Source organism: Danio rerio, chromosome 15 (genome assembly GCF_049306965.1).
Source record: "Danio rerio strain Tuebingen ecotype United States chromosome 15, GRCz12tu, whole genome shotgun sequence".
NCBI lineage: Eukaryota > Metazoa > Chordata > Actinopteri > Cypriniformes > Danionidae > Danio > Danio rerio.
The window spans coordinates 44,172,911-44,196,663 of record NC_133190.1 but is presented as its reverse complement, the minus strand read 5'-3'; the positions used below and the strand labels follow the sequence as shown (position 1 = coordinate 44,196,663).

At 37.8% G+C, this 23,753-nt stretch overlaps 1 protein-coding gene across 1 annotated transcript; it reads left to right on the top strand.

Moving 5' to 3' along the window:
• The first annotated feature begins 535 nt into the window (after positions 1–535).
• On the top strand, positions 536–23,753 carry si:ch211-187g4.1. The gene is made up of 11 exons (NM_001423266.1): positions 536–722; positions 7,201–7,285; positions 7,735–7,848; positions 8,062–8,175; positions 11,004–11,120; positions 11,222–13,018; positions 15,679–15,849; positions 16,892–17,062; positions 20,084–20,254; positions 22,576–22,754; positions 23,311–23,753. Exons 2-11 carry the CDS (start codon positions 7,236–7,238, stop codon positions 23,337–23,339), a joined length of 2,913 nt encoding a protein of 970 aa, NP_001410195.1. The 5' UTR covers positions 536–722; positions 7,201–7,235; the 3' UTR covers positions 23,340–23,753.

The window sequence follows — 23,753 nt, the reverse complement described above, 5'->3', positions numbered from 1 at the left end:
ATTTAAAAATGTTACGTTAAATGTACGTTTTTTACGGTAAGATCTGTTTTAGAAGAGATTGTGGCCCCACCTGGTGGACATTTATTAGAAGTACGACTGGCAGGCCTACATTCAACACCAAAGTTTTTTTTTTTAAATATTTTAGATGCTTCCACCCTCCAAATAAATCGTCAAGCGAGGGACAACCAAAATGATCAAAATGTAAAATTTAATCTGTAGATTACTTCAGTCTCTTTATAATCAAATATATTTCATTTAATCTGTATTTGTATAATTTTACGACGATTAGAGTTTGATCCCATTTGTGTGTGTGTTTGATTACAGGAAATGCCTAAGCTTCAACGCCCTCTAGCGGCGAACTATTGTGATTTTCTCAAACGTTTTGAGAAACCTTGGATGTTTCAAGCGCTGATCAATATACTATGTTTGATTAATTTGATGTTTTTAATTCTTAAACAAAGGTGAATGCCTAACTTTACTTCACTGTGCTCAACCTCTGTGTTTAATGTGACGTCACCCTCCCGACGTCACAAATACAAAGTGAAAGCAAAGTTGTGTCGTCGAGTCGATCCGTTAGTTTTCAAAATGGAACCTCACAATAGTTCATAACAACTTTATAAAAGCAAACCAGGAGTTTAGGTGTAGCTTCTTCAAAAACAGAGGATTATAACTCTATCAACTAGTCTTAACGCAGATCTACAGTTTATAACAAGTTGATGAAGGTGAGTGAAACAGGAAACTGTGACTTCTTTTTTTATTTTTTGAAACGTGCACTTTTTGTTTGTTAAAATGTCTAAAATCCTTTTTTAACATTTAAACTTAAACCACATTAATCAAATGCCTTTTGACCTTATGAAAATATAAATGGCAACCTATTTTTTTTATAACTGTTATACATTTATTTAAATACAATTTTGGTTACCGGCGTTACCTACCTTTATGGCAATGTTAAATGTTTTATATTATATATTATTTCTTTTTTTTCCAGCACGTAGTCAGTTACAGAAAAAAATATGATATTGCAACAAATAAGGAGATTTAGTTAAATCAGGTTTGTTAAAAGTGCTTTTTCACGATGTTAGTTTATTTCTGCAACCACACATTTATAAAAATGTAAATATTTTAAAAATATCAATGAGTAATTATGCAATCTTTTAAATTATATATATATATATATATATATATATATATATATATATATATATATATATATATATATATCTTTTAAATCACTACATATCTCAGCACATTTTTTGTGTTGATTGTCACCAGTGACAAACACAATGATCTTCTTCAGCAGTGTTACCAATTAGAAAAGTTACAGCAGTGACAAACATTACGAAAAAAGCATTCTATAAAATGTCTGATGAAATGTATCCAACCACATGTTGTTGACAATCATGACATATTCACTAAATTAAAATTAATCAATTTATTAAAACCATTCTAGCTTTTTTTATTTTTTACAAAAAATAAAGATGGTCACACCAGGGATGCTAACTAAATGCTTCATAAAAAATCATGAGATAAATATGACAAATGACAGTGGAGTTACAGTGCACTTTTCTCCACAGGAAATAGCAAGTAGGTCAAGTTAGCTGAGTTTCTGCAGGGTCTTAAAATGTCTTCAATCTCAAACGCCTTAAAAAGTTTTTAATTTACTGAAATGTTGTGTTTTAGGTCTTAAATCTTTTTAACAGGTCTTAATTTTCCTTTGTTTGTGTATACACACAATCATAAACAATCCCTCTCAATAAAACCTTAAACTTTTTTTCTAAAAAGGTCGTTTTTAACTCTGTAAACCATCATGGTTTAAATATTTTCCTTACAATAACAAGTGTTTAAAAGTGCTCCATGTATTTACTGCTGAGGACACTGACCTGGACAGATTGTTGTGCATAGATTTAGGTTATTATAGGTTTTAAAACTTAAACTTTTTTTATATAAGAAAGTTTATGTTGAAAAAAAAATTGTACGGATACAAGAAGAGCTTGCTTGTTTTGACACAATATTTAAAATATTTTGCTATGAAATGTCTAAATTATTATTTTTTATTAATAGTTTATTATTATAATATTAAAGGTTCATTCATATTAATTTTTCTTTTCGGCTCAGTCCTTTAATATTTTTGGTCACCACAGTGGAATGTACCGCCAACTTATCTAGCATATGTTTTATGCAGTGGATGCCCTTCCAGCTGCAACCCATCACTGGGAAACAGCCATACACACTCATTCACACACATACACTACAAACAATTTAGCCTACCCAATTCACCTATACCACGTCTTTGGACTTGTGGAGGAAGTGTGACAGTCCTCAATGAACACCATCTTCAAACAAACACCTTGAACATCTACCCCTAAAATGACACTAACACATTTCATTGTACTTGGTAAATAGTAGTTATAAACGACCTAATGCGGCTGCCTCAGGAAGCAGATCTCACGTAACGTTTGTGAGAAATACTACAGTAAGAACTTTACCATCAGTATTTGATGCATTTTTTTGTGGAGTTGCAACAATGAGTTCATGCACACACAGCGCAGACACACACACATAGCACAGACACGTAGCAAGACACACACGCACATACATATCGTAGAGACGCAGGCAGACACACACACACACATAGCACCGACAAATAGCGAAGACACACACGCACATACATAGCGTAGGGATGCAGGCAGACACGCACACATAGCTCAGACAAGTAGCGCAGACACACACACACATACGTACATAGCGTACAGATGCAGGCAGACACACACACGCACGCACACATAGCACAGACAAGTAGCGCAGACACACACACACATACGTACATAGCGTACAGATGCAGGCAGACACACACGCACACATAGCACAGACAAGTAGCGCAGACACACACACACATACGTACATAGCGTACAGATGCAGGCAGACACACACACGCACACATAGCACAGACAAGTAGCGCAGACACACACACACACATACGTACATAGCGTACAGATGCAGGCAGACACACACACGCACACATAGCACAGACAAGTAGCGCAGACAGACACACACACATATATAGCGTAGAGACGCAGACACACACACGCACAGAGAGACAGTGAGAGAGACATGAGGCTGTGCTGATGAAGTGAATCTGAAGTGAATCGCTGTACTTTATTACACACATGCACACGTTTTAAAACATGTTAAACTTGTAAAACTCACTGTTGATCACATTTGATGATGATTGATGATTCTAGCAAACTGAATAGACCTTTTATTCACAGTTGCTTTGCGCTCGTTCTGTCTTGTCGATATGAGTATATGCATTACTATGTAGACACCTTAAAGCCTGATTTATACTTCTGCGTCAGGTGACCGGCGTAACTCACGGCACATGCAACGCGCGTAGCTGTGCATTTATACTTCTGCGCGCTGTCTCCGTTGGTCTGCATTAACACTTCCGAAACGCTAGTTGGCAGTGAGGTGTAAATGTTCCTCTGTGTCGAGTTTCTTCGGTGCTGTTTTGCTTTTCCTGAACACTTCCGGGATGTACAAGTGCCTCAAACTCGCTCATTTTGAGGCAGGAACCGGCGGACGTGCAGCAACTTTAACTATGAGGTAAACACAAAACAAAACTTTCCATCCGGAGCTCCTTCACGGGACTCCACACTTGTAAACAATCGCTACATTGGGTTCGTGCCATTCGCACGGCTCTCGGTCCCGCCCCGACTCGTCAGCGCTACCAATCTGACCAATCACAAAGCTTGCGCTACGCGTTGTTGCGACGTGTAGTTACATTTTTTGAGAGGTGCACGTCAGTGACAACGACGGCGACGGCGACGGCCACGGCGAAGGGCTATGCGTCAGCGCCGTAGCATACGCCGGTGTTTGACGCAGAAGTATAAATCAGCCTTAATGCGCGCAGCTGTCAATCAATATTGATAGACGGTGGGATCGCACTCCTACTTAAAGTTGCGGTCGGTCTGAAAACCGCTCCTATTGGTCTACTGTTTTTATGTTGTTAAATTTGAAAAAAAAAAGGACTGTGTGTGTTTATATCACCCCAATACGACAGTATATACACTATACTTACACACATGTATGTCCAAACTGCTTAAAAAGTAGATTTTTTACCATAGGTGCCCTTTAAAATATCATATATTTTTTTGATAAGACAAATAAAAATCTTGTCCATCTGGGCCATTTGAAAAATTCATTAACCTTTAGCCCTTTGTGAGTCTAAAATTTCGTCCATAGTGGTCTTAAAATGTGTTAAAAAATCGTAAATTTCACCTGCAGAAACCCTGAGTTATGTGACCACAGTGATTTCTATTCCATAATAACAGACTTATGTTACACAGTAACTCCAGTGATATTACTTTGGGGGCCAACTACTTTCATTATTTATTGATTGATTGATTGATTGATTGATTGATTGCGTCATATATTTGACTGGTATGAATACATTATTGTATTTTGAGTGGTAGAAAATCTGTTTTTGACCTCAAAGTAATGCACCCTCTGTACTTGGCTGCTAGGCTGCATATCTTTGTTTTTAATTGTTTTTAGCCCTGGCAATTATGTTTATCTATTTTGTATTATTATATTATATACTCTTCTGTTTCTCTTACATTTATATTCTTTAGCTGTCAATATAATACTGTACGTCTATATAAGAAAGAGTTAATAAAGATAGAGAATGTGTAACATCATATTTATCAAAAGAGAGTTTATGTGCATGTAACTCCACCAGTACGAGCAGGGCACGAGCCGGCGATACCGGCATGGGAGACAAGTGCTCTGAGGAGGCTAGATTGCAAAACAACATCTGTAGCTGGATCCGAGGGCAAATAGAAATGACCAAAACATCATTTACTCATTTTACTCATACTCCTTTTATTACTTATAATGTCCAAAGCATTGATATTAATATTAAATGCTACTTTTGTGCCTTTATTTTTCCTGGCCTATTTATTTACTGGGTTAAAAGTCTTAAATTATTCCATTTCCACCTGCTGGTGAAAGAGCATCGGGCGATCTTCAATCTGCAATCTATTGCTTTTCCTGCAGTTCCCGGATGTAATGTTAAATTTTAACAGTCAAATTTGATCCACTGAATTCATGCAAGTGAATATTGGAACTGAAATAAAATGAACTGTGAAAATTGCCCTTCGAATATTATACATCATATTTTTAAAGGGTATTGATTATTTTGTAAGTGAAATCTGGAAATTGAATATGATTTAATGAATTTGTAAGTACAAAAACGTGTTTAAAATATTTTTTGCTGAAATAAGCACAGCTTAAATAAACAGATATGTTAAATTTGAGGACTTAAAAATACAAACCCTGGAATTCAAGTCATTAAAATGCAAGAACTTGTTAATTCTGTGTATTATTTTTTCAGTTTTTGCTATTCAACAAGATTTTTAATTCAATACTTTTGGCATTGATTTTGTTCCACATGTAGGGTCCAGCCAGTTGGTCCAATGACGGTATCCAATGGTGGATGAAGGTTCACTGCATGTTCGGTCTTTTCAGTGCACAATGTCGATTTATATTAAACTTAATTCATATCTGACTCCAATTTTAGTATGAGATGGTTTAGAATATTAATATGTTTATCCTCGTTTTATCTGACTCCAATTATAAAACATTGAGAAGGTTATTTTGTTTCCGTTCACATTAATTTAGATTATGATTGAATATTCTCTTCGGTTCATCATTTTATGTAATTCTCGTTCATTGGGATCTCTATAACATCCTGAATCTTGTACCGGCCGAGTATACAATTTCTTAAGCACAAGCATGTCAGTCTTGGTCATTAAACAGTGGCGATTGACCGCTATCCTAAAAAGGCAGAACCCTACTTACTCAGATTAGGATATTTTTTATGCGGTCCCCATAGGTCTGCTACCTACTAAATCAGACAGAGCTATTTAGTCATATAACGATCATTACTATAGAATTAAGCAGACCAGTCGTACTTAAACTAGTAGTAACTTTGAATAATCACTATACTATCTAAATAGTACTAAAAGTTTATCGGGTGAAGGACTATCCCCTTAGATATCCTTTTACAGCCTAAGTATACATGAATAAATGCCAATTTGTTAGTCGGAGCTCTAGAGACATCGTGTGGCGTGCCGCAATGCTCCGTCTACCGTGTTCTAGTCCGCTACTAACCTGAACAGGGGCTTGTGGTGCTATGAAATTACCACAATCTACTAAAGATAATAACACGAACTCTGTTTGAATCATTCAAAACATAACAATTTATTAGTCAGGTAAATGTATTATGCCAATTCATTCAGTCAATTCATAAATGATCAATACAAAATATCAAATTATCAAAGATAAATCCAAGATGAAAAAGATGCATTTCTGACTTTGAAATATACATAACATGGAACAAGCCATGTTATGGGCTGATCTGGTTAGGCAGAATCGCGCTGAGTTTTTCTCAACCCTTACCTTAAATAATCCAAGAATTCCCTCAAGGAAGGGGGTGTGAATAACAAAAAAGGCATTCAGACTTAGTGTCACACCCCTCACAGTGGTTCAAAAGATGCCTGAAGTTATATATTTATTGTTCTGATTATGTCTATTTCTGAGAGAATGAGACCATTGTACCAATCGCACTGAGACATTTCAAATGATATCAAACATGATGGTTAAAGTCAGTTTGGTTAATTCTAGAACATTCAAACATTGAAATGACCATATGTGTGAGTTGGGGGGATGAAGCTGAGTTTCAGCATAGTCAGATGCAAATGCAGCAGGAACTGGTTTTTCACGCATTCCCCCCTGGTGGGTTGTGGAGTCCATTGGCCCTGTCTTCAGCTCATGTTTTGAATTGTCAAAGACATAATATTTCAATTCTTACACACATAAGGACAGATAAAATGCACGTTTCTGTAGAATGACCCAAATATTACTCAAATGTGTTTTATATGTTGCGTTTATCAAAGTGTTTAACATAAACCTTAATGAACCTGAATAATGGTTGAGTTAGCATGCTCTCGTCAAGAGTGGAGTTTGATATTCTGCAGGAAATGCAGTTTGCTCTGTAGGTTGTGTTAGTCCTCTGGATTATATTTAGGCATGATTACTTGATATGTTTGTAAAATTTAAAATCATTTTAACCTGGTTTATTTTCTGCTCATTGACACTCGGTACTCGTACAGCTAAATCGTTGTTTCTTTGTCTTTTCAGTCCAATCAGTGGCGCAGATCAGATCCTGTTTCATAATGGACGACACACAAATATCCAGACATGAAAATGTTTCTCCAGGATGCAGGTACTTTGAGTTTAATTACACAAGTAATGGAGGAAAGCAAACTGCTGTAAAGTTAATGTTAAAATTCATTTCTAGTTGTCGGCACCAGTAGTGTAGTGGTTAGTGCGTCGACAAATGCACTCTGTTGCTCACAGCGACCTGAGTTTAATTCTCCCCTCGCGGCCCTATGCCGATGCCTCCCCTTTCTCTGCTTCCCATGCTTTCCTGTCAATAATCTCTACTATCCTGTCCATTAAAGGTGACCCCCCCCCCCAAAAAAAAAATTTACATATATATATATATATATATATATATATATATATATAAAATAATTATTTTCCAATTAAAAAATTTTATTTGATTCTTTACAGTGTACCTTTGATTAAAAAGTACTATATTCAAAACTTTTTAAAACTATATTTAAATATTAAAGTAATTATTTTAAATTGGTCTGGTATTTTCTGTTATAGTTCAGTTCATCAGAAGAGCTTAGATCCAGAGCCCAGCTGTGTGTCTATAAGGAGTGACCAGTCTATGGGTCATCCATATGATTTTAAGAGTGAAGATACACCGATTGATCTCAGGTAATACATTTATATTTAACTTACATTTATACTTATTTATAACTTTTATGAAATTCTTTCATACTCAGACACATCAATAAAAAGCTTTTTGTGTTTTGTTCTATGTACCTATTTAATTGCTAAAATGCTAAAAAGTTGATTAACTTGTTTTTATGCATAAATATTAATTAAACCTGACTAATTTAAAACTTAAACCATCTCTCTTTGTTATAGTTTAGTCCATCAGAAGAGATCAAATCCAGAGCCCAGCTGTGTGTCTATGAGGAGTGATGGCTCTATGAATCCTCCATTGTACTTTAAGAATGAAGAGACACCGCCTGATCTCAGGTTCATTTATTCATTCAATCATTCATTCATTTTCACTTGCTTTTCTGGGGCCGGGTCGCGGGGGCAGCAGTCTTAGGATAGAACCCCAGACTTCCCTCTCCCCAGTCAAAGTCCCTCCAGCATGTTCTGAATTTCCCCTAAAGCCAGGAGGCATCCAGATGCCTGAGCCACCTCAGCTGATTCTTTCAATGTGGAGAAGCAGCACCTCTACTCCGAGCTCTACTCAGAGCTCCTCACCCTGTCTATAAGCGTGCACTCTGCTACCCTGTGAAGGAAACTCATTTTGGCTGCTTGTATCCAAGATCTTGTCCTTTCGGTCATGTTTCAATGTTCATGACCATAGGTGAGAGTAGGAACGTAGATTGACCGGTGAATCCAGAGCTTTGCCTTTCTGCTCAGCTCTTTCTTTACCACATTGAATCGGTGCATTGACTGCATTACTACTGCTGCTGCACTGATCCGCCTGTCAATTTCACGCTCCATCCTTCCCACGCTCTAGAACAAAACCCCAAGATACTTAAACTTCTCTACATGGTAAGTACTTTCCTATAACCTGGCGATGACAAACCACATTTTTTCGTGGATCACCATGGCCTCATACTTCGAGGTGCTGATTCTCATCCCAGCTGCATCACACTCGGCAGCAAACTGCCCCAGAACATGCTAAAGGTCCATATTCGATGAAGCCAACAGAACAACATTGTCTGCGAATAACAGAGATAAGATCCTGTGGTCCCGAAACTGGACCCCCTCCAGCCCAAGGCTGCGTTTTGAAAATCTGTCCATAAAAATTATGAACAGAATTGGTGAGAAAGGGCAACCCTGCTGGAGTACAACATGCACTGGAAACAAATCTGACTTATTGCTGGCAGTGCGAACCAAACTTCCACTCTATTCATACAGGGACGAGACGGCCCTTAACAGAGCGCCTCTGACCCCATACTCCCAGAGCACCCTCCACAGAATGCCATGAAGGACATGATCGAATGCCTTCTCCAAGTACACAAAACATGTGGACTGATTGGGCATACTCCCATGAACCCTCGAGCACCTTGGTAAGGGTATAGAGCTGGTCCAGTATACCATGGCCTGGACGAAAACCGCATTGTTCCTCCTTAATCCGAGGTTTAACAATTGGCTGGATCCTCCTCTTCAATATCCTGGCATATACTTTCCTCAGGGAGGATGAGGAGTGTGATCCCCCTATATTTGGAGCACACCCTTTGGTCCTCCTTCTTAAAAATGTGAACCACCACCCCAGTTGCCCAACCCAGAGGTACTGTTACCAAACTTCATGCTATATTGTAGAGACATGTCAGCCAAGACAACCCCACAATATCCAGAGACCTAGGATACATTGGGTGAATCTCATCCATCCCAGCTTCTTTGCCACTGCAGAGCTTGCAAACTATCTTAGTGGCCTCAGCTTGTGTGAAAAGTGAGTCCACCCCTGCATCCCCAGTCTCTGCTTCCTCAATGAAAGACATGTCGGTGGGGTTGAGGAGCTCCTCAAAGTATTTGTTTCACCGTCCAACTACATCCCCAGTTGAGGTCAACAGCTCCACACCTCTGCTGTAAACAGTGTCAATGTGGAGCTGCTTTCCCCTCCTAAGGCACCGGACTGTGTGCCAGAATCTCTTTAGTGCCAACTAATAGTCTTCCTCCATGGTCCTCCCAAAATCCTCCATGATCAAAGTTTTAGATTCCACAACTCACCGGACTGTCGGTACCCATTAGCTGCCTGGGGAGTCCTGCAAGCCAACCAAGCCCTGTAGGGCACCTTCAGCTTGACAGCATCCCTTTCTTCCGTTGTCCACCAGTGGGTACGTGGATTGCCACTGCAACAGGCACCACAGACCTTACGGCCACAGGTCCTCACAGCCACGTCAACAATGGAATCGGAGAACATGGACCACTTGGTCTCAATTTCCCCAGCCTCCCTCGGGGTCTGGTCAGAGCTCTTCCAAAGATGAAAGTTGAAAATCCCCCTCACTTGAGGACCCTTACAATACAATTGGGCCTGCCAGGTCTGTCCAGCATTACGCCCTGCCAGCGGATCCAACTTCATACCAGATGATGATCAGTTGACAGCTCTACCCCTCTCTTTACCCAGGTGTCCAAGACATATGTTCGGAGATCAGATAATACAACCACAAAGTCAATCATTGACCTCCGCCCTTGGGTGTCCTGGTGCCATGTGCACTGACACTCAAACATGGTGTTTGTTTTGGACAAACTTTGATTAGCACAAAAGTCCAATAACAGAACACCACTCGGATTCAGATCAGGGAGACCGTTCCTCTCAATCACGCCTCTTAGGGTATCACTGTCATTACCGACATGGGCATTGTCGTGGTCCTAACCTTTGACTACCACCCATTCCACAATGCACTGGCCCCTTACAGCTCCCCCTGTAGGTGGTGGGCCTGCATGAGGATGTTCTCACGTCACTTCTTTCTCCGTGGGAAAAAAACCCAGCCACCAGGCGCTCGCATACGAGCCCCCACCCCAGGTCTTACAGGGGTTGATCCTAGGTGTGCAATATAAAATTTAATTGGAGTGTGGTATTTTGTGTATCAGAATAATGCACAATATGAAAAATGTTTGTTAACTATTGGGGTAGTTGTTTTTTATTTTTTCTAAAATGTCTATATAAATATAGTGTTGCTCATACAGATCGAGGGACGACACAATTTCTCTATTAACATTGTAACTTTAATGAGCATAAATTGTTCATAGTGTAAGGATTTTTACTGATATATTAATATGTGCAGTAAATTGTGGAATATGATATTGTAAGAATTAACTTTAATTTCTGTATGTTTTAGTTCAGTTCATCAGAAAAGCACCGAATCAGAGTCCGGCTGTGTCTCCATGAGGAGTGATGATGAATCTGTGGATCAGCCGTTAGATGTTAAGAGTGGAGACACAGAGACTGATCTCAGGTAAAACAATTATGTGAAGGTTACATGATGATGATGATGATGATGATACAGAAAAGGCATTTAGATTATTAACTGTAATAATGGATTTTTATATTTTACAGCCATAAAGCCCTCAACACATTTAGATCAAATCTGCTGAAGAAGTTTGAGTGTCTGTATGAGGGAACAGCGGCACAGGAAAACCCAGCATTTCTGAATGAGATCTACACAGAGCTCTACATCACAGAGAGTGAGAGTGGAGAGATCAGTCATGAGCATGAGGTGAGACAGATTGAGACACAATCCAGGAGATCAACAACAGAGGACACAGCGATCAAATGCAGAGACATCTTTACACCTTTACCTGGACAAGACAAAGCCATCAGAACTGTGCTGACGAAGGGAGTCGCTGGCATCGGAAAAACAGTCTCTGTGCAGAAGTTCATCCTGGACTGGGCTGAAGAGAAGGAGAATCAGGACGTCCAGCTCATATTTCCACTTCCTTTCAGAGAGATCAATCTGATGAAGGACAAAACACTCAGTCTGTCAGATCTTCTTCAGCTCTATTTCCCTCAAACTAAAGAAATGGAAATATCCAGTGACAAATATAAAGTGCTGTTCATCTTTGATGGTCTGGACGAGTGTCGTCTTCCTTTAAATTTCAAAAGGAACAAGACTCTGAGGGATGTGTCCAAAACATCATCAGTGGATGTGCTGCTGACAAACCTGATTGTGGGGAATCTGCTTCCCTCTGCTCTCATCTGGATCACCTCCAGACCAGCAGCAGCAGATCTCGTCCCCTCTGAGTGTGTCCATCGAGTGACAGAGGTACGAGGCTTCAATGACCCTCAGAAGGAGGAATACTTCAGCAAGAGAATCAGTGATCAGAGGCTGGCCAATACAATCATCTCACACCTGAAGTCCTCCAGGAGCCTCTACATCATGTGCCACATCCCAGTGTTCTGCTGGATCTCAGCCACTGTTCTGGAGAAGATGTTGAGTGAAACAGAGACTGCAGAGATTCCCAAGACTCTCACTCAGATGTACACACACTTCCTGATCCTGCAGACCAACATCAAACATCAGAAGGACTATGAGGAGAAGCTGACAGATAAAGATATGATCCTCAAACTGGGGAAAGTGGCTTTTCAGCAGCTCATGAAAGGCAATATAATCTTCTATGAGGAAGACCTGAGAGAGTGTGGCATTGATGTGGCAGAAGCTTCAGTTTACTCAGGATTGTGCACTCAGATCTTCAGAGAGGAGTTTGGCTTGTATCAGGGGAAAGTCTTCAGCTTTGTTCATCTGAGCATTCAGGAACATCTAGCGGCTCTATATGTGCACCTCTCCTGTATAAAAAAAAACAGAAATGAGTTTAACCCTGCCGCCAAACAGAGTGTGTTGGCCAAAACAAAATTAAAATTAAAAATAAAACCAGCTTCATTATCTGAACTGCATCAGCGAGCTGTAAATGAGGCTCTACAGAGCAAAAATGGACATCTGGATCTTTTCCTGCGGTTTCTTCTTGGTCTGTCAGTGGAGTCTCATCAGATTCTCCTTCAAGCACTAATGAAACTGAGAAGCAGGTCAATCAAGAATAATAAAACAGTCGAGTACATCAAGATGAAGATCAGGACCATCAACTCTATAGAGAAATCCATCAATCTGTTTCACTGTCTGAATGAACTGGGTGATCATTCACTAGTGAAGGAAATACAGCAGTACCTGAAATATGGAGGAATAAAGGGAGCCAAACTCTCCTCATCTCAGTGGTCAGCTGTAGTTTTTGTGTTGTTGACATCAGAGAAGAAGCTGGAGGAGTTTGATATTATTGAATTTGTTGCTGGAAACGATAAAACTGAAAAACTGCTCGTTTTTAGGAGGCTGCTGCCTGTGGTTAGAGAATTCAGATCAGTTCAGTAAGTATTACCAGCTCTATTTTCATCCCTGTTTAAATGCAGATTTTGAAGTATCACCAGAAACAAGTAATTGAAGTGCCAAATTCAGATAGAGAAAATTGGGGGAGGATGGGGGTGGATAGCGGAGTGGTGTTGCTGACGTAAGTTAGGAGGGTTGGTGAGTCGTGAAATTGAACAGCAGAGGGAGGAGGGCGGGTGAAGATGGGTATCAGTAAATTGAGGCACAAATTAAGCCCTGGTTGATGGATAATCATTTGGTGAATAAATTCTGACGTAGTGAACATTAAACTCACAATACTCATCTGCTGTTTCTAATGATTTATGTGCGTCAGAAGCTTTACAGTGATTACGAGCTGCACTGCATGGAAATTTAAAATAATCAGTTAGTTATTATGAATTTTAGTCTTTTCTTCATTTTGTTTGCCAAGTTTTATTTACTGTTTGGGCGAGGCAGTGGTGCAGTAGGTAGTGCTGTCGCCTCACAGCAAGAAGGTTGCTGGGTTGCTGGTTCGAACCTCGGCTCAATTGGCATTTCTGTGTGGAGTTTGCATGTTCTCCCTGCCTTTGCGTGGGTTTCCTCTGGGTGCTCCAGTTTCCCCCACAGTCCAAAGACATGCGGTACAGGTGAATTGGGTAGGCTAAATTGTCCGTAGTGTATGAGTGTGTGTGTGCATAAAAACTTGCTGGATAAGTTGGCGGTTCATTCCGCTTTGGCGACCCCAGATTAATAAAGGGACTGAGCCGACAAGAAAATGAATGAATGAATGAATATTTACTGTTTATTATGAGGTTACCCGATACCAAATAAGTTACATTATTCAGGTAAATTATTCCAAGTAAAACAAATGTATAATTAATTAAATGATGACTTAAACTAGAACTGTGAATTGAAGCCTTCATTGGTGGAAACAAAATGAATTAAAATCTAGTGAGTTATATGAGTGGGTAAAGCCAAAATAAAGAACAAAGGAAAGCTGCTTTGAGGAAGGGTAATTAACCATAGTCTTTCTGTCTCTGCAGCTCTGCTTAAATACTGATTCCATTTTAATAACTGATCAACAGCTGATCAAAAATAGTACAAAAAAATAAAAATAAAGATTCATATGCTAGAAATGTGTTTACTTCAAATTTCTCTAGAGGGAGATTTTTTTTTTCAGTTTTCCTCAAAATAAGGTGATTTGGGCATTGTAGCACTTTAAATGCAAGTAATGCCCGTTTCATTCATTCATTGAGCAGAAAATCCATATATGCCTCACAAAAGTAGTAAAACATTCCAGGAAATCCTTAATATGGATGAAGGCATCAGCTATTGCTGTAGTTGAATGAAAATAAGATCTGAATAAACATAAAAAGGCTTTAACTGATCGTTTACATGACTGTGATAATAAATGTTTATACAGTTGAAGTCAGAATGATTATTCCCCTTTGAATTTTATTTTGTTTTTTAAATATTTCCCAAATGATGTTTAACAGAGCAAGGAAATTTCCCCTGTATGTCTGATAATATTTTTTCTTTTGAAGAAATTCTTATTTCTTTTATTTCAGCTAGAATAAAAGCAATTTTACATTTTTAAAAAACCCTTTTAGGGTCAAAATTATTAGCCCCTTTAAGCTACATTTTTTTCTGATAGTCTACAGAACAAACCATCATTATACAATAATTTGCCAAATAACCCTAACCTGCCTTTAAAGCCTTTAAATGCCACTTTAAGCTGTATAGAAGTGTCTTGAAAAATGTCTAGTCAAATATTTTTTACTGTCATAAGTAAATAATAAATGTCAAATGTTATTTACTGTCATAATAAATCAGTAATTAGAGATGAGTTATTAAAACTATTATGTTTAGAAATGTGTTGAAAAAATCTTCTCGCCATTAAACAGAAATTAGGGAAAAAATAAACAGGGGGCCAATAATTCAACTGGGGCTAATCAAACTTTAACTGTATGTCTTCTTCCAGCCATCTCAGGTATTTTCATAAGAAAGTCGATTTACAATCCCCTGCTAATTGACATAGCATGTTACAGTAGAATGTAGCTATACAATAAAATGCTAGATGCATGAACTCACTGTGATTTAACTATTACAACAAACAGATGTGACTGGCTATATCATATCTAGATAAATATGCCTAGATATCTATGTCATATCTAGAAAGCTAGAACAATTTACGTTTTTCTGACTAATTCGCATGTATGCATTGATATGATGCAAATTTTATTGATTACAGTTATTTTATTTCACCAAAACTACACACGTTTAATACTGTGGAAACAAATTAATTACTTATTACCTCATCAGCTTCAGCTCTACAAAATAATGAATAAGTGTGCAGTGGCGGAATTTTTTTAAACATCATATGTGACAACAGTGCCACTCCCATCTGCCGGTAGATACAGGTACTGCTGAACAGCTGACCCGACACAAAGACTGCGTTAGGTGGAATGTGCGTGATGCGGTAATTTTCGGTACTTAGATAACAAAATAAATGTTATACACCATATTTTTATTTAAGCGCAACATATTGCAAAAGATTGGGCTTTTGACAATACATCAGGGGCTTAAGCCCCCAAAGCCACCCCCCCCCCTCGCAACGCCACTGGCTTGGTGTGTCTCAAACTGTGATGTGAGAGAGTGAAGAGTGTGTCGTTGTTCTCTACAGGTTGTATGATTGTGGTCTCACAGATGAAGGTTGTGCTGCTTTGGCTTCAGCTCTGAGATCAAACCCTGAACACCTGAGAGAACTGGATCTGTCCTGGAATAATCTAGGAGATTCAGTGACTCTTCTCTCTGCTGTACTGGAGGATCCTCACTGTAAACTGGAGAAACTGTGGTAAGGTCATATTTGACTTTCACACATGAAACTCAATATAAAGTAGATTAATATAAAGTAAAGTGTGTTAATATCACATAGAATTAAATAATGTAAATAAAAAATAGCTCTCACAAACAAATCAATAATACATACATTACCAGTCTGAAAGACAGTTTAATGTTTTAAAAGTTAATATATTATTATATTTTATTTTAATTATTATCTGTTCACTTTTTTTCTAGATATTTTTTGGTAAAAAAATGTAATGCATTTGACTTTAATGGATTCTATAATTCAGTTATTTTCTTTTCGGCTTAGTCCTTTTATTAATCTGGGGTCGCCACAGCGGGATGAACCACCAACTTAACCAGTAAATGTTTTACGCTGTGGATGCCCTTCCAGCTGCAACCTATCTTTGGGAAACATCCATACACAACCATTCACACACATACACTACAGACAGTTAACCCAATTCACCTATAGCGCATGTATTGACTTGTGGGGGAAACTGGAACACCCAGAGGAAACACACGCAAATACGAGGAGAACATGCAAACTCCACACAGAAATGCCAACTGGCCCAGCTGAGGCTTGAATCAGCAACCTTCTTGCTGTCAGGTGATCGTGCTACTCACTAAGCCACTGTGACGCCCAGATTCTTTAATAGTACTGTTAAAACAACTCTTAGCCAGACACTTCTTAGCACACTTACAAGCAGGGGAGTTCTTGAAACCTACCTGGGCTTAAACACCCCTCTCGCTTTTCTAACATGACAGTCCCGGGCACAAGGATATTCTCAGGACTCTCTCCCCAAACAGCATGTCAAATCTGCTTTATTATCAGCTAAGCGTGAACCATTGAAGTTACTACAGTATATTCATTGCACAGACACAAGTACATACGAATCCTATTATCTGCAGTGAATAAAGTCCATCTCAGTCCAATTATCCATCAAACATGTTAATTTGTGCTTTTAGTTTCTACTTTATGTTTAATGACTGATTCAGTGTTAAACTGATGTGATGTGAGAGAGTGACGAGTGTGTCATTGTTCTCTACAGGTTGTATAATTGTGGTTTTACAGATGAAGGTTGTGCTGCTTTGACTTCAGCTCTGAGATCAAACCCTGAACACCTGAGAGATCTGAATCTGTCAGATAATAATCTAGGAGATTCAGTGACTCTTCTCTCTGCTGTACTGGAGAATCCTCGCTGTAAACTGGAGAAACTGTGGTAAGATCATATTATATATATATATATATATATATATATATATATATATATATATATATATATATATATATATATATATATATATATATATTTATATATGTAAAGTTGATGTAACATGTAACGTTATCACTTAATTTCACATATAAATTTTGTATAATAAAAAATACCTTCTTAGTTTGGGATTAAGTTTTTATGTTTTAAATAGAAATATATTATTTTGATTGTTATCTGTTTTGAAAACGTTTTCCATTCTGATTCATATTTTTGTGAAAATCACAGAACATTTTACTTATTTATTTTAAATGAAACCTTATGAAACTGTATAAAAGTTGGTTTTAGGGATGTCATTTTCTACAAAATCCTGATCGATCATCATTTAAATTAATGATCATTTACTAGTTATCCTTAATAATGCGATTTGTGTCTGTTTTATGACGTACAATTTAGAGTCCAAACGTAAGCATCCCCACCCAAAGAAAATCTTTTTTTTTTTCTTTATAAAAATCTAATAAGTTTGTTAAAAGAAGGAACAATTGCTTGTTTACTATCATTGTTTAATGACTAAATTCTATGACTAAAATGCAGCCCTTCAGTCAAAGAACAGAGCCTAACTTAAGAGCCTTCTGAAGAAGAAGCCGATGCAATGTGTAATGATCACTGTGATCTAAGCTAAGCATTCATTTTATATACAGACTATAAATATAAAAATGAAAGTCATTTTGTGTAATGGAACACTATATTAAAAAAAAAAGTATTATGCTAAAGGGGCCTCATTAGAGCTGAACATCACTGCAGTCACCGTATGTGCATCTGTTTAAAGCTTCTGTAATAAAACAGACTAGATATGACAGACTACACAATCTTAATAAACACATGGGGCTCTATTTTGATGATCCATGCGCAAAGTCTAAAGAACAGGGCGCAAAGCATTAAGGGTGCGTCTGAATTCACTTTGGCTATTTTAAGGATGGAAAAATCCACTTTGCGCCCTGGTGCATGGTCTAACAGGGTTGAGCTTATTCTCTTAATTAGTTATAAGTATGATTTGAGAACAAACCAATCAGAGTCTCATCTCCCATTCCCTTTAGCAGTCAGTTGTGCCGCGCCATTTACATGACGGACTGGAAAAACTGAACACGTCACTAGAGAGAAAACAGTTAAACAGAGCATCTACAGCGCGAGAATGAGAGATGAGCTGCATTATTTAAGGGCATTCTATGTTAAGACATTGATAAAATCTGTTTTTGTCAAGGTCTTTCCTCTTTAATAAGATGTTTCCTTTGAAATCTGTAATACCACTTGTCTTTCGTCACCGGTAAAATAACCAGACTTTCAGCAAACCTGATATCTCTTTGCAGGCAGTTTTATAAATGAAAACACTTCCTCACTCGTGAAAAGGTGAAAGCATCCAAAAACAGAGGAAAAGTCAGATGCTCAAGGTAGGGCTGGGCGATATGGAAAAAAAAATCTAGGCTTTTTATAAAGTTTGACCGATTCACGATTTAGATTTTTTTGTGTGTGTGTAACTAGTCAGCTTAAAACATTACAACAACATGACTGAAGTAACATTCTCTTTATAAGTAACTTAAAAAAAAACCCATCTGGTTAAGGAACATTGTATTTTTAATGGCCATGCCATGCATAAATTGGTCGCATAAATTGGTCAACAAGGTGTAAATAAATGTAAAACAAATTCACGAGTTAAATAGCATTGCAGAAGATTTAAATAAAAAAAATATATGTGTAAATATTGGACTTGCAGAAATACAGAGGTATTTTTTTGCAAGTTTTGCTGAGCCTAGGAAAGATTGGCTGTCAGCTTTGTCTTCAGATTGAATGACAGGTTGTAATGCTGCTGCCTTTTTCTTAAAAAGGTACAGTGGAAGAAAAGGACTGAACATGGAAACTGTAAAGCCTAATTGAACCCAATGCGTGAAGTTGTGGACATTTAGCAGGAGCAAATACAACCACCAGATGTGTGTCTAATATAAAATAATATTTTTATTCTATTTTTCTTCTCCCCCCGATTAATAAATAAAAACCGATTTAAATACCGATCATTTCATGCGCTTTGCACATGCTTTAACAGACAGTCAAGCAGGTCGCACACCAGAAGCGCCGCGACACGGCGCGCACATGACCGTTTAAACTATCACAAACCATACGCGCACGTTCACATAATATTTAACATGAAACTAATCAGATGGCGCTCTGTGGCGTGGCTGAAATATGAACTGCGTCCTGAATCGTGGCTGGGCAGCGCCGTTGTGTGTATAGAACCTGTTTAGAACCTAAAATCTATGGTGCTGTTCGGTGCGTCGCCGAGCGGCGCTTCTGATGTGTGACCTGCTTCATACAGAGTGAACCAAAGCGCATTGGTGCCATTATAATGGATCAATATTTTTTTTTAAATCGCGATTTCTTGATTTAATCCAAAACTAAATTGTCGTCAAAACGTAAGTTCGAATTAATAAAAACAAAATCCAAAAAATCATCCAGCCCTAGCTCACGGCATAATTTTTAAAATAATGACTTCTATTAGAAGTATAGCAAATATTTGACAGAGGTTTGTGATACAATGATTACTGTTGAGCGTTAATTAAATTCTTATTTTCATGGAGTGAAACTAATCATCCAACCACACAGCTGTGTAGTAGACAGGCAAACAAAAATAAAGCTAGGCTACACTTGTAGCCAATTTTTGTTGGAAAGATTCTCTTTTTTGAAAACAAATTTAGTTTGGTATAATTTATTTCTTCAATTTAATGCATTTTTGTTGGTCAGTTATCTACAAAAAAAAAACAAAAAAAAAAAACAAGAAGAACAAATAACAATTGTGGAACTGCATCAAGACAAGGTCTGCTATGTCAGTGGTAAGCACTTTCACTCCACTGAAGAAGGTTTGAGGTTTGAGTCTCGGCTGGTCCAGGACGGATTTCTGTGTGGCGTTTGATCTGTGATTCATACATGCTAAACTGATGTGTTGTGAGAGAGTGAAGAGTGTGTCATTGTTCTCTACAGGTTGAGAGATTGTGGTCTCACAGATGAAGGTTGTGCTGCTTTGGCTTTAGCTCTGAGATCAAACCCTGAACACATGAAAGTCCTGGATCTGTCCTGGAATAATTTAGGAGATTCAGTGACTCTTCTCTCTGCTGTACTGGAGGATCCTCGCTGTAAACTAGAGAAACTGTGGTAAGATCATATTTGACTCTCACACAATAAACACTATGTAGAGCTCTCTTGTATGGGTTTTCAGTATAAGTTTGAAAAATCATCAGTGCGGACAATTTCATTTCATTTTAATCACATAAGTGTGTTCCACCCATTTTCCTGTGTTTAATTGATAGTTTAGAGTGTAATAATTATGTTCATGCTTTGTATGGATGTGTGCAAATAAGGTTCATTTAAAATTATTTGAATATTTTATAAGAATGTTAAAGAGAGAAGAGAGCCACAACAAATGATACATAAACAAAAACACAAAGAAAACGCACTTCCTTCTCAATCACATAACTTTTCTTATTAGATTATTTATTTATTTAAAAAGACAGGGGTATGTAAAGTATTCAGACAGCCTTAATGTTTTCGCTTTTTGTTATATTACAGCCATTTGATAAAATCATGTAAGTTCATGTAAAGTTTTTTTCTTAATGTACACACGGCACCCCATAAAAACACAGAATTGTTACGATTTTTGCAGATTTGTAAAAAAACAAAAAAACTGAAATATCACTAAAATATTTTAAGCATTCAGATCCTTTGCTAAATGTTTAGTAGAAGCACCCTTTAGATCTAATGCAGCCATGAGTCTTTTTGGGAAAGATGCAACAAGCTTTTCAAACCTAGATTTGGGGATCCTCTGCCATTCCTCCTTGCAGATCCTCTCCAGTTCTGTCTGGTTGGACCGTAAACGTTGGTGGACAGCCAATTTTAGGTGTCTCCAGAGATGCTCAGTTGGGTTTAAGTCAGGACTCTGTGCCATTGAAGAACAGCCACATAGTTGTTGTTAAGCCTCTCCATTATTTTAGCTGTTTGCTTAAATTGTCTAGTTGTTAAGCTTAATTGCTTTGTTGGAAGGTGTACTTGACTGCATTCACATTTCCCTTGATTGCAATCAGTCGTCCTTGCAGCTAAAAAACACCCCAACAACAGGATGCTGCCACCCCCTCCTTCACTGTTGGACCTGTATTGGACAGGTGATGAAGAGGCTTCCTTCAGGCCACTCTGCCATAAAGCCCTGATGGTGGTGGGCTTTAGTGTTGGCTGAATGAATGAATAAATGTATTTATTTAACAGGGACATGCACAAAATAACATTAACCTCAAAAAGAAAAGATGCATTGTGCCAGGTTGTAGCAAGATTGCTATTTTCCACCTGCAGTCCCTTGACAGGTAAACATTAAAACAATAATAATTGATTAATTATAAGGTCGGTTTAAAACATATAGGCAAAATCACATTTAAACTAAAACACTGACAAGTCAAAAACATCTCACTCAGTGTGTATAAATATGATTTGAAAGAAAAAAAAAAACACCTCCTAGTCAGGCGTGAAAGTATCTTGTAATGTGTACATGTGATTATTTCTGTTGGGTAAGAACTCCATACATTTGTGGATTTATAAATAAAAGAAGATTGACCAAAAGACGTTCTACGTCTATGGACAATACATTCCACTCTTACCATAGAACATGCCGTTAGCGATGTTTAAATAGTAAAGACACGGGAATCGGGATATTAAAATAAACAAGCAAATAAACTGACCTTTTAAAGATCTCTACCACTTCACTGAAACTACTCACAGCACAACACCGTCCGTCACATTTTTGAGTCCCCTTGAAACATTTCCATCGTGTTCCGTTCTGTTTGTGTTGTGTGAAAATGCAGTGCGTTTTATTAATGTGTTGCATTGTAAGGATTTAAAGTTGAACTGATGAAGATCTTTTCCTAATTTGCTTGTCTTTTTTGTAATTTCATGTTTTTTCTTAAATTGCAGCACATAGATATTACAGTGATGGTACAACCAAGGCCTTTTATCATAAATTTTAAGTGCTCTCTTGTATAATGATTCCAATTATGTTACAAGTTAATGCCTGAGGCCAGCTCGTTATACAGTACAACAAATGTGGAACAATCATACTATTTAAATACATACCAGAGGCCTCATAAGTCAGAGACTATCTAATATGTATAACATTTCTTGGATTGAGCCTCAGTATGGTTGCAGGATTTTTAGTATGAGTTTTAAAATTAAGGTTCGAGTCAAACATGATACCTAAATATTTGAATTCATTGACATTTTAATACTTTGCAAATTTAAAAACATTTCTAAAACATTTCCAATGTTATACCTATTTGAGAAATCCAGTTTTTCAACATGTAAGGTGAGATTTTGCAACCATTTAAAATGTTATCAAACATGTTGATTTGTTCTTTTAGTTTGTACTTTAATAATTAATTCTGTGTTAAACTGATGTGATGTGAGAGTGAAGAGTGTGTCGTTGTTCTCTACAGGTTGTTTAATTGTGGTCTCACAGATAAAGGTTGTTCTGCTTTGGCTTCAGCTCTGAGATCAAACCCTGAACACCTGACATTCTTGAGTCTGTCTGAGAATAAACTATCAAAATCAACAGAGAAGCTGCTCTCTGATCTGAAAGATGACCCACGTTATAAACTGGAAACATTATACAATCGTGAGTATGTTTTAAGCTGTAAAATTGGTTTAAATTGGGTAACAGGCCTCATGTGTGTGTGCAAATGCAGAATATCCAGCCTGATCTCACGAGAAAACGTAAGTATTTTACGTTTTGCCAGTTTAGTGGCTAATTCGGACGAGTTCAGTCGTACGAAATGGTACGATTTGAAAAAGGAGGCGTGGCACCTAACCCCACCACTAAACCCAACCGTCATTGGGGGATAAGCAAATCGTACTAAATTGTACGAATTAGATTGTACGAATTCATACGAATTAGCCACTAAATGAAAAAGTTACGAATTGCCGTGAGATTGTGTTGGAATATCTGATAATGATTCAGCTTCTCTTTAGTCTGTGCTTTAAACAGTTTGACAGGGGTTTGTAAACCCTTATTTATCTGCTCAAGCTTTTCTGAAATGGATCTGCTGATGTGATGTGACAGCAGTAATGTCTCATATGTGACATATGACGTGTGTGTGTGTGTGTGTGTGTGTGTGTGTGTGTGTGTGTGTGTGTGTGCGTGCGTGTGTGTGTGTGTGTATGTGTGTGCGCAGGCCCAGCCCTATCCAATTTGGCAGCCTAGGCAAGATTTCAGGTGGCCCCCTGTTGCAAGTCCACAGCTTGTGTACATATCCACATAAGAAACTTATTAGCTTTGTCTTGGACATTCTTTTATTTCAATTATGCAAATGCACATTCAAAATACTTAGAAAGAAGGATTTGCAATGGTGGGACTGAGAAACATCAGCAGCACATCTGAAGACAGAAGAGGAATCCCGGTTGTTAACATGCACGTCGAAAAAATACGCAGCACTCATGCATTGTAAAACCTGTATGACGGCCTTTAACGCAGAAGTGTCCACACAGTGGGTTTTGCAAGTCGTCAAAACAAAAATTCTGCAAGTGTTGGGTCTGAAAGACAATTTCTTATAATTCTTATAGAATTGTGAAATGAAATTAATATTCCTGCAAAAGACTTATTAAATGATCTTGGTAT

Coding starts and splice junctions, on each gene's coding strand:
- si:ch211-187g4.1 (NM_001423266.1), top strand. CDS start 7,236: ATGGACGACACACAAATATCCAGACATGAAAATGTTTCTCCAGGATGC. Junction 7,849..8,061: donor GATACACCGATTGATCTCAG/GTAATACATTTA, acceptor TCTTTGTTATAG/TTTAGTCCATCAGAAGAGAT. Junction 11,121..11,221: donor GACACAGAGACTGATCTCAG/GTAAAACAATTA, acceptor TATATTTTACAG/CCATAAAGCCCTCAACACAT.